Source organism: Hemibagrus wyckioides, linkage group LG29, assembly GCF_019097595.1.
Source record: "Hemibagrus wyckioides isolate EC202008001 linkage group LG29, SWU_Hwy_1.0, whole genome shotgun sequence".
Lineage (NCBI taxonomy): Eukaryota > Metazoa > Chordata > Actinopteri > Siluriformes > Bagridae > Hemibagrus > Hemibagrus wyckioides.
Genome location: NC_080738.1, coordinates 6057818 through 6070615, shown reverse-complemented (window position 1 = coordinate 6070615; position 12798 = coordinate 6057818). Strand labels below are relative to the sequence as shown.

The 12798-nt window shown below is 37.8% G+C and overlaps 1 protein-coding gene across 1 annotated transcript; it reads right to left on the bottom strand.

Moving 5' to 3' along the window:
- Positions 1-906: 906 nt before the first annotated feature.
- On the bottom strand, positions 907-11717 carry LOC131348874 (uncharacterized). Its single transcript, XM_058384064.1, has 9 exons — positions 11540-11717; positions 9271-9395; positions 9048-9154; positions 8841-8947; positions 3424-3627; positions 2317-2622; positions 1892-2016; positions 1709-1815; positions 907-1596 (listed from the first exon to the last, which is right to left on the bottom strand). The coding sequence occupies exons 1-9, from the start codon at positions 11715-11717 to the stop codon at positions 1443-1445; spliced, it is 1413 nt and encodes a 470-aa protein (XP_058240047.1). The 3' UTR covers positions 907-1442.
- Positions 11718-12798: the final 1081 nt, after the last annotated feature.

Here is a 12798-nt window from a genome sequence, read left to right as displayed (position 1 = left end):
ATGAAAACGCAAAAACTCGGAAGCGCTGTCAAGAGCATGCATAACCAACAGGTGGCGATATAATTTCAACCATAAAGCCATGTTGGCCAATCAGAAGCCTGAGACGCCGACTTCACAAGCAGTGTTGCCAGATTGGGCGGGTTTCCGCCCAATCGGGCTTCTTTTGGTCACGTCTCACCGGGAAAAAGTGCATTGGGCGGGTTGATAAAATCTGGGTTGGATTTTGATGCAACCGGCGGGTTTTTGTTTTTAACTATAAACATGATATTTTATTAATTTTCTATTCAAACGAATAAATAAAGTATAATATGTAATGTTGGTGTTTTAATTATATGGTTCAGTTTAGCCAATAGGTTCAGGAGAGTCCTGTCCAGTCAGGCTTCAGTCTTGATTAGCGGGTTGTTGTAATCGTTCTACTCGTTAAGCCGATATCTGTTTGTTATTGTATTAGTTATAATGGTATGCATTTTGGGATCGTATTTTTTTTTTTTTTAAATGGGTGGGTTTTAAGCTGTAGTCGTCTTCAGTCCAATCTGGCAACTCTGATCAAAAGCCAAAAATCTCCGGTTTCGCTGTCTACACGATAACACTGCAACCGGAGTTTTTAAAAAACTTCACCCTGGCAGGAGTTTTCAAAAATATTCGGTTTCAGTGATGTGATGATCTGATGTTGCATGTGGACGAACAGCCAAACCGCATAAAAAAAAGCTGCGGTTTCAAAAATACCCGTGTTCGTGTGGACAGGGCCTTAGCTGCTTGCTGTGAAACTCAAAAGCAAAAATAAAGCAAGATTAACTAATCAGTTATATGGTGGTGGATGTGACAACACATCCTGAATTGTTTAAGACTGCCAGACAGTCTTGCAGAGTTCAATGACAACTACCACCGAAGTGAATACACTTTATTGATGTCTTTATTCAGTGAAACTCAGCAATGAATTAGTGAGATTTGACCCAGTAATGAGTGCTGCACTGTTCACTGATATCCAGCTCTCCTTTATACCAAATCATTCATTGTAGACAAACTTTCCTTTGTAAAACATCATAAAGTCTTCCTGAAATGTGGTCAGTATGGTCATGTGATCTTCTACACATTTTGTACCACTGGTTAAAAAAAAACAAGCAAAAAAAAAACGAGACACGGTTACAGTAATGGAGAAGTTGGCAGTATTTTATATATAAATCAAGTAAATAACTAAAAAGCACTTTTCTCACAGACTCACTCTTTTTCATCAGTGCATGGCCTGTTCAAACTCTTCTTAAATCCAAAGCAGGATGTATTTTAAGTACAGAATTAAGTTTTATCCTATTTTAAATGCACGAATGTTAGAGAGAATCATGTAAACTACCTGATAGCTGCTACTGTGAGAATAAATGGAAAGAAAGCACAGACACAAGCTTTATATAGTTTTTTTTTTGTTTCAGTGACTGAATCCCAGCTGCTCAGTTAAATAGTTTCATTTCACAAATCCCAGCTACAGCACGGTCACAGGAAAAATCTGCCCAGGACGAGATGTTAGATTTAGCATTTTTAAAGCCTGTTATAACACAGTCCTCTTTCTGTCCAAAATCATTTGGCTCCCCTTCCCACCAGAACCTGAAAACAGAGATAGAATCAGAATGTCTGTTATTTGACATCTGATGATTCAGACTAGATTCAAATAAATAATAAAAAAAACCATCATGGGTAAATTTCAGTGATGTCTTACTTAGTGGTCAGTTGTGAACCGTCCACCCATTTAAATTGCCCCTCTGTGACGCTGTCAGTTAGACCAATCCAAGCTTCAGTACCATTGAAATATTTACTGATGAACTCCTGTAATTGTCAAAACACAATTTGAAAATATATACTCTATTTTCACTCTCTCTCTCTCTCTCTCTCTCTCTCTCACCTGTTCCTCTCTGCTGTTTATGATCACCAGATCAGCTTCTTTTTTTATGCAATCCTGTCTGCTCTCCTCCCAGCTCTTCTTTTCAGTAGAAATGGTGTATATTCTCGGGCTGAAAAATCTCCATCCTTATATAGAGTATTTGTAAATAGTGTAAAAATTGATGCACTGACAAATGTTTGATGACAATAGTTCAGTGATAATTTGATTTTATGGTTTCATGACTACACTCTCAAAGCCCATCCATCCATCCATCCATCCATCAATTTTCAGTATCATTGTCTTATGCAGGAGAGCATGGAGTCTATCCAGGGGACCAAGGCAGGGGACACCCTGGACAGAATGTGAAATCATCGCAGGGCGATGCTTGCACACACACATGGAGTAGCATTTCACATAAATACCATTAGTAAGTTATATTTACCTACCTAGTTTTAATAGCGCTATCTGCAGTATTGATCTTTCCTGCTGTAACTCATCTCTGTGCCAGAGTAGTTGGTCTTTCTGAAATTGTAACTGTTTTTTCTCGTTTTTCATGTGGTTTAAATTGGACTGTAACTGGTCTTTCTCTATATTCAGGTTGTTGTTACTGATCTGTAACTGGTCTTTTTCTCTATTAAGGTTATTGTATTTAACCCACAGCACTGTGACGGCAATCAGCAGGAGAACATACAGCAACAGCAGCACACACACTGCAGTCAGTCTGAAAGATCTGCCCCCTGCCGGGCCTCCTGCTAGAGATGAATGAACACAGATTCACATTTATGTCTTATATTCTATAAACAATCAAAACAGGTGTGTTTAAGTTGATTAAACATTTAGTAGATCCCTTTATCCAGAGTGACTTACAGATCAGACTTTAATACAGGCTACAGACATTTACATTTAATAATCTGAGTAAAAGAAAACTGAAGCTGAATTTGGACATCAAGATTTCTGCAGACTTGTCACACTATACAAGTTGAATCCTAAAATCCTGGCTGTTTATGATGTTGCTGATTCGAAATATGTCACATCTTAATAGATTGTATGATAATGACCCACAGTAACGATCAAATGAGATTAAAATATTGTCTTTTCCTTCACCATTCCAACCCCCTTCTTTTAAATTGCAGATTAAATCCTTCATGCAATTTGATACTTCTTCATAAGACTTCCTCTTTTCTTAAAACTCCTGGTGTATTTTTGTGATCTCAAAGATAAAAAATGCACTATTCAATTGAAATGCTATATACATGCAATTTTAAATTTAGTTATAGATTTAGTTTTAAAAATCGATTTAAAAAAAAATCTCTTACAATTGTATGCATTTCTATGCTTTATTTGCTCCCATACAAATAATGCTGTGCTAATGCATTGGCCCTGAGAGCAAGTTTTTGTTGTTGCTCCAGTTAAATCAGCTATATTCATTCTATCATATTCTCTCAAAGTTGATAGGAAAGACATAAACAGCCTCACAGCACACAACACCTCACTATATCAACAGTTAGTTCAATTAATTAATCGATTAATTAATCACTTTAAAACACGCGTACCTGTGTGTCCAGTTTGTGTGCTTTTCTTTATGTTGGTAGTAATTTCCACCTTCTTCTCCATGTGCTGCCCTCTCCTCTCAGTGTAGTTCACATAATCAGAAGCTAGCTCAGACATCTCTGATCGATAAAACACTGAAGTCCGGTACTTCTTTCTGCATCCAGCAACCTCCACTTTCTGTGTGCACACTATAATGACACAGGTTACTTATAATGGCTGGTAAATAAGGAACCTACTAATGTGTGATGAAATGAGGAAGTCACCACACACCAGTAGAACTGAAATGTACTGCGATTTACAACTGCACTACTATTAGAGTAGTATTACATATAGCTCTGGAAAAAAATAAGAGACCACTGCTCAATCTCCAGATTTGAACCCTATACTTGTTTACAAATTATTTGCATTTTGTTTTATTTGAGTTATTAAAGCTCTGCAAATACTGCATGATCTTGGGTTATTTTGATGTGTTGTCATTTCCTTTAAATATACACTCTAAATAATATTTTTTTGTTTTTTTCATTTCATTGTCTGTACCGCTTATCCGATCTATCCTAGGGTCACTGGGAGCCTGTGCCTATCTCAGGCATCAAGGCAGGATACACCCTGGATGGAGTGCCAACCCATCGCAGGGCACACACACACACATACACACACTCACGCAATCACACACTACGGGTAATTTAGAGACTCCAGTCAGCCTAGTAGCATGTCTTGGGGCTGTGGGAGGAAACCGGAGCACCCGGAGGAAAACAATATAGTTATATTTTAAATTTATTTTGAAATATTGTCAGCAGTTCACAAAAAATGAAACAAAACTGTTCATCTCACTAATACATGCACCTGTAAGAAAAAAAAAAACATAAGAAACTGATTATTTGGCAGTGGTCTCTTATTTTTTTCCAGAGCTGTTATTTTATATATATATATATACACACAGAACAAAATTCTAAATGCAACACTTGTTTTTGCCCCCATTTTTCATAAGCTGAAGTCAAAGGTCTAAGACTTTATGTATGTATGTTGGATGGTCTCCGCTTGTGAACAACAATCTTCAGTCTGACCACAGATTCTCAATTGGATTGAGGTCTGGGCTTTGACTAGGTCATTCCAACACATTTAAATGTTTCCCCTTAAACCACTTGAGTGTTGCTTTAGCAGTATGCTTCAGGTCATTGTCCTGCCGGAAGGTGAACCTCCGTCCCAGTCTCAAATCACAGGCAGACTGAAACAGGTTTTGCTCAAGAATATCCCTGTATTTAGCAACATCCATCTTTCCCTCAACTCGGATCAGTTTCCCAGTCCCTGCTACTGAAAAACATCCCCACAGCATGATGCTGCCACCACCATGTTTCACTGTGGGGATGGTGTTCTTGAGGTGATGGGTGTTGGGTTTGCGCCAGACATAGCGTTTTCCTTAGAGGCCGTAAAGTTCAATTTTAGTCTCATCTAACCAGAGCACCTTCCTCCATACATTTGGGGAGTTGCCCACATGTCTTTTGGCAAACTCAAAACGGCCACTTTTTTTTCTGGCCACTCTTCCATAAAGCCCAGCTCTATGGAGTGTATGACTTATTGTGATCCCATGCACAGATACACCAGTCTCTGCTGTGGAACTCTGCAGCTCCTTCAGGGTTACCTTTGGTCTCTGTGCTGCCTCTCTGATTAATGCCCTCCTTGCCCAGTCTGTGAGTTTTGGTGGGTGGCCCTCTCTTGGCAGGTTTGTTGTGGTACCATGTTCTTTCCATTTGAAGATGATGGATTTGATGGTGCTCCAAGGGATCATCAAACATCAAACGCTGACTCAACAACTTTGTCCCTGACTTGTTTGGAGAGCTCCTTGGTGTGATGCCTCTTGCTTAGTGGTGTTGCAGCCTCTGGGGCCTTTCAGAAAAGGTGTGTTTATACTGACAGATCATGTGACACTTAGATTGCACACAGGTGGATATCATTTCACTAATTATGTGACTTCTGAAGGTAATTGGTTGCACTAGAACTTTTGAGGGGCTTCATAGCAAAGGGGGTGAATACATATGCACATGCCAATTTTCAGTTTTTTAATTTTTAAAAATTCTTTTTTATATATATTTTTCTCATTTCACTTCACCAACTAAGACTATTTTGTACAGATCCAACACATAAAATTCAGATTAAAAAAAACATTTAAATTACAGATAATATAATGTAACAAAACATGAAAAATGCCAAGGGGGTTGAATACTTTTGCAAGGCACTGTATATATATATATGCATTCTAATTGAACCCTAACCCTAACCCTAACCCTAACTCACAAAAAGTTAAGGATATTTGGCTTTTGGGTGAAATTTATGGAAAATGTAAAAATACATGTAAATGTAAAAAGTAAATGTAAAAAGTTCACGCTACAGTGATATATCATGAAAGTAGGGCATTTAAGTAGAAGCTGCAATGGTGATTTCCTCATCTCACACAATTTATTGAAACAAAAGCCAACAACAGTGGTGGGTATACTACAACAAAAAATGTCAGTGTCTCAATCATTTGTCATGTGCCCTTGACCATCAACTGCAGCTTGACAACGACGTCTCATGCTGTTCACGAGTCGACTTATTGTCTGCTGAGGCATGGCATTCCACTCTTCTTGTCAGGTCATTGAGGTTCCTGGGTGCAGGGTTACGAGCCTCTACACGGCAACTCAGCTGATCCCATAGGTTTTCTATGGGATTCAGGTCTGGAGAAAGTGCAGGCCACTCCATTTGAGGTACCCCAGCCTCCAGCAGCCGTTCCATAATGATGCAACCACGAGAAGCTGGAGCATTGTTGTCCATGAAGATGAAATTAGGCCTGTGTTGTTCATGCAGGGGCACAATGACTGGATTAATGATGTTATTCAGGTAGTATTGGCTTGTCACTGTACCATTCACAAGATGTAGGGCAGTTCTGTATTGAGTAGACACATCTGCCCAGACTGTAACACCACCACAACAGTGGCTGATGCATAGCGCTCTCCTTGACGTCTCCAACATCGTTGGCGGCCATCATTTCTACTCAACATGAATCGACTTTCATCAGAGAACAGCACTGAGGCCCACCGGTCCCTCGTCCAGCGTAAATGCTCCCTGGCCCGACACCTGTGCCCGGTGGTGTGGTCAGGTACCCTTGCAGGTCGTCTAGCACACATACCACGCTGATGTAAATGGTTTCGAATGGTCTGACGTGACACTTGGGTGCCTCTCACCTCCCTTAAATGTGCCTGGAGTTGAGTGGCATTCATCATCTGGTTCCGCAGGGCACTGTTCACAATGAAGCGGTCATCAACATGGGATATGGCCAAAGGATGTCCACTTCTATGCCTTTCTGTGACCCTTCAGTCTCTCTGTATCTCTGTCGCAACCTGCTGATGACACTCTAAGCTCAGTGACCACTTCCCTCTGAGAACATCCTGTTTGAAGCCTCACAATGGTGAGGTACTGTTGATCAATTGTTAGGTGTGGTCTTGGTCTCATGATGTCAAAATGTGAACAGCATGATGAAGAGGACTGTTTAAATACCAATTCTAATTGAACCAGAAAATTTATTGGTCGATTCATGGATCAAACACCAGTTGTGAATTGTGTGTGTGTGTGTGTGTGTAATATAACAAAGGGACAATAATAAATCTATTCCCAGTTTCTTGGGAAGCTGCTTTGTGACAATGTCTATTGTTAAAAGTGCTCTCATCAACATTATATATCAGTTATCAGTACTGCTATCATCCAGTTAGGATTCATTTTATATTTATATTTGTTTAAATTTATCATGAGACCAGACGGGTATCTCTGCTGCAATCATTGCTTCACCTCAATTTATTTTATTTTTTTAAAAGAAAAGATGATTAAGAGACATCTCAGTCTATGATTGGTGGTGTAATATTGTTTTAACTTGGAACACTGTTCCAAATCTCAGGCCCTACACCAGTCCTAGGCCCCATTGCCAGTCCCAGGCCTGGTATCCCAAACTAATCCAAGCCCTGTCTCAAATCCTGCTCCAGGCTCTGTCCCACACTCTGCCCCAGTTGCCCAACCCTGGCAAGCCAGCCTCCATCTTTCTGCCTGCTTCTAGACCACAAGCCTTTTATGAGTGACTCTGCCTTTCATACGACCATGTGGTTGTGGAGGATGCTTCCCAAGCCCTGTTCCAAGATGTGTTCTACAATGAGGCAGATGTGACAGCCTCCCAACCCTGTTCCAGGGCCAGTTTCACACCGAGACAGACATGGAGGCCTATTGAGCCCTGTTCCAGGCAAGGCCAACATGTCAGCCTTCCAAGCCAAGCTGCATGCTGAGGCTAACATGGCTGAAGCCAGTGTGGCAGCTTAAACTTTAAAAAACTTAACTTAAACTTTGATTATCTGAAAATTAAGGAATGAATAGTTGGTTGCATGCAAACCGACTCAGTATGTTTTCTACCTTCTAGGAGCTTTTTGTGCAGACAGTGAACATATATAAAATGTAGCATTTACATGAATAATGGATTCATTGCATATATACATAAAACACTAAAATAAAGCAGCATTTCTTTATGCCTCTAATTCATGTTCACTATGTAGGTTTTCTCTGGCTTCTTTTGGTTTCATCCATGTGTGAATGACTAGGTGCAAGAGTGTGTGAAGTGAAAGTATGTGTATAAATGTTTCCGTGGTGTGAGACTGACTGCAGTCTCATGCACAGTGAATTCTCCATCCTTGTGTCATAAGGATAGGCTCTGGACCCCTGCAGCTTGTCATGTTACAGAGAAACCAGAAATCATACAGTCCTCTCTCCTAAAGATATTCCTTCACAAAAACAGTTACAATGCACTAAAACTGGAGTCTCCTTCCATAAATTAAATCAACAATTGTATCATTTTCTTTTAGATAAAACAACAAAAAAAGTGATCTTTGACCCAGTAATCAGTGCTGCACTGTTCACACATTTCCAGCTCTCCTGTATACCAAATCATTCAAGGTACAGACAAAACCCAATAAACAGTTTAACTGTAAAAAAAAATATATATTAGAAATGTGTTTGTTATGGTTAAAAATAATAACAGAGGCCAAGACACAGTTACAGTAATGTAAAATTGGCAGTATGTTATTTATTTATTTAAAGTACAGTAGTTTAGTCATGTTTATAATATAAAAGTACTTTTCCCACAGTCTTGCTCTGCTTTATTGTGTCCTGTTGTTCAAGCTCTTCATAAATACAAAAACAGGATGTATTTAAATACAGAATTAAGTTTAATCCTCTTTTTAAATGTACAGACGTTGCATAGCATCTTTCAAGCTACCTGATAGTTGCTACTGTGAGAATAAATTGAAAATAAGCACAGACACAAGCTTCATATAGTTTTTTCAGTTTAATTGACTGACTCCCACGTGCTCAGTATTTTTATCTCAAATCCCAACTACAGCAAGGTCACAGGCAAAATCTGCCCAGGACGAGATGTTAGAGTTAGCCTTTGCAAAGCCTGTTATAGCACAGTCCTTTTTATTTTCATAATTATTTGGTTCTCCGTCCCACCAGAACCTGAAAACACAGAGAGACAGAATGTCTGTTATTTCACATCTGAAGCTTCGGACAGAGAAAACCTGCATCATGGGTGAATTTCAGTTCACTGATGTCTTACTTAGTGGTCAGTGGTGAACCATCTACCCATTTAAATTCCCCCTCTGTAACTTTGTCATTCAGACCAATCCAAGCTTGAGTACCGCCAAAACTTTTATCGATGAACTCCTGTAATTGTTATAGCACAACATCAGAACCAGAATCAGCTTTATTCTCCAAGTCTGCATGGACACAAGGAATTTGTTGTGGTTTTTAAGGTGTTCATGAAAGGATAAGGTGTTCACCTGTTCCTCTTTGCTGTTTATGATCACCAGATCTGCTCCTTTCTTTATGCAGTCCTGTCTGCTCACAGCCCAGCTCTTCTTTTCAGTAGAAATGTTGTAAACGCTCTTGTTGAAGAATCTCCATCCTTGAATAGAGTATTTACACAAATATTGATTGATTGATACTCATTCAATAACATCATGAAATGCTTCAGAGATTGTTTGACCCTTAGTTTCATGACAGCACTTGTGTTGCTTTAATTCACTTTGCACATGTTTAAAAACTCATTCTATTGTAAATCGACAAGACAACATAGAAATTAATGTTTTCTTTTTTATGTCAATAATATTTTAAGATTTTATTATGAACTGCATTAATATTTTTTTTAAATGTTACTAATAAAAGTATCAAATTAAAAATCTAAAACTTATAAACCAACATCAATGTGTGTGAATGCACCTTTAATCACACTTCATTTTTAATAAAAAAAAAAAAAAAAAAAAAAAAACGCACACAAAATAGCTAATTTCATTAACCAGGGTTGCCAGGTTTCAACAAACTTACAAACTATGACCAAAAACCATCCTATCTTCCCTGGTCTTCATGCGACATGATTCCTGTAAACTATTATTACTTGCTGTAGTTCTCTTCTTGACCACTGCAATAAATAAAACTATGGAACATTGGGTAGTGAGGGAGCTGCTCCGTAATTTGAGGGACACAACTTGAGGGACTAGGAAGGCAACTAAATCAAACTGGAAAAATTTCTTTCACTGTGAATATGAACTTTATGTTGATTACCTTTTATTGCATGGCTGATATATAGTGGTTTTCTGCGTAAACTGGCCTTGTGATGTCAGCCATGTTGGCTTTTAAACTGAACATTGACATTTCCTTTCTTTCTTTTTTTTATTATTGTTGAACAGTTCTGGCTGCTGCTGGTGGTGTAATAGTGTGGATAAAGTACACATTGCACTCATCGGGGGCCAGTTGCACATTATCAATATTATATTATTATATACAATATTATATTATTATGAAACACGTTTATCATTATTAGAATATGTCTACATTTTACTAATCTTATAATGAGAAGCAAGATAAAGCACCATGTTACAAAGCACACATCGTCTCTGGGTTCCATGAACATCAGTGCACTTCTCTGGTTTCCTCAGCCATCAGAACCCAACAAAGCACCTTTGACATGTTAAAGCCAGAACTTCAGACTAAAAAAATGTTTTATCCCATCAGGCTTGTGAACGACATCCATCATCTGCAGACACAGATTACCCTCTGATACTGAGATTTAACTACCCCTATCCTTCATACTGTACACACACACACACACAATGCAAAAACACACACACCAGAGACTACAGTTTACCTCTGCAGTACACTGCACATGCATGTCTTCCATGTTTACACTGTACACATTTTGCATTTTGAGGATTCACAGAGTATGACTTTAATTTTTTCGTGTAACGGACAATAAGTGTTCCGCAGCAATTATATGATATGTAATGTATCAACATTGACCAGAATCTCAGAGGAATAAAGAATCACTTTTATAAGAGAACGTACGGCTCTTTACCCTGTACAGTGTAAATCATTCTCATGTCTGGTGAGGGCATGATGTCGGCAACTCTGAACACGGCTCATTGTTTAGGTTTGAAATTATAGAGTATGATCTTGAGCAAAAAAGTAGATTAAAGTAACACGTGTTTATTTTTCTTCCTCATTTTAATGCCAGATATCTGTCTTAAGCAATCCAGGACTTTATCGCACTTCTGCTTTTTCTTGTGAGGTGGTTATTTTGTAACATCACACAGTAGACACTGTGATGAATGTGAATTGTTTTGTTATGTCTCAAGGCCATATCAATGCAAAGAAAATTGCAGCTAAAGCCACATGTATTCTATCCTTAGATATTTATTTTTGAAAAAATTTAAAGTTGCAGTTTTACATATGAATGTGACACTGGAGAACCCTTCCACAAAGATGATCTATAAATGACTCCTTACAGAAATCCTCACCATATCACTAAACAATTTGACATATTGTTGACATTTGCTTAAAACCAACATGTTTTAATCAATGTGTTCAGTCTAAGATTATATGGACCATCTACTATACAAATCCTTGTGATTGAATCATCATTCCACCTTCAACTAATCAGAAGCACCTTACTATAATAAGATATACTATGACTCGTGCTGAACAGAAATCGTTTTCCAACCCTAGTGTTTCATTTCTTACTTATTGCTATGGGATACAGGCTTTGAAACCTACCTGTGGGTTCATTCTGTATGCTCTTTACATCCACGGCTTCTGTCTCTGCATTAGGTTTATGATCTTTAACAGCGTCCACGCTGTCGTAGATGTCCACCACCATTTCTACACGCTCTCCTCCTTTCTCACTGTAGTTCATGTAATCAGAAATCTCAGACATCTCTGATCTCAAGTACATTGCCACTGTTTGCATCCATCAAACTCTGCTTTAGGTGTGTAGGCTGTAAAGACACAGGTGACTTATTGTGGTCGATGCTGCATGTCGTACTGTGTATGTATATGTATGTGACAAATAAAATTTGAATTTGGGACATCAAACTGGAGACAGAAGACAGGAACACCACCTACAAACAAAAGATACACATTTTTTTTTTATATCTGAAAATGTAAGAAAGTGAGATAAAGTGTGTGATGAGGTAAAATGAAATTTATATAACATATAATATCTATCATAAATCATAGATTAATCAGACATCATTTGTGGTAACTGTGAAATAATACTTTATTTATTCCTTTTATCCTATATATGTATGGATTCAGTTGTCTTCATAACACACATTACAGATTTTTGACAGCTCATTATTCTGCCTCTTTACCTATTTGTACTACTAATGTCTACTGAACTATTTTCTTAATGATCACTGCTGTATTAATATTCAAGAAAGGACAAATTGAGCTCTGCTGGTCTTTTTTTTTTTAATTAAAAAAAAAAAAAAACGTTTCAGAGACATAGTGTGAGGTTTGGAAATGAGTGAGCTGAGATCCTGAATTTTGTTTACTCCTTCACTATATTTTTTCTGATGAAAATCCAATTTTATTTATTTATTTATTTATTTATTTATTTATTTATTCAACATCAAATATGCTTGTGATTATCTTTGACAGACAGGGGGCGCTTCAGCCCAGATAGCCCATTTATATCACTATATTAATAAATGTGTTAAACTCTGTGCTAATACTGAAGTAAAAAACTTAATTTTGAGTGAATTGTTGGAAATGTTATTATTGTTTTTATTGACTGGATCTAGACTAAAGAATATTATTGGGAGGTATTACTAGAACAACTTGTGGATGTAAGTGAGTTTTACCAGATAATAATCACAGAGCAAGATGAGTGGTTTTCTGTGATCACTCATCTACAGTATATGATAACAAGAGCACGTTTTTCACTGATCTTCCAAAACACTAAATGTAACCCTAAAACAATAAAATTGTTTTTACTCAAAACATTTAAAAAAAATGGTTAATTATTCAAATTG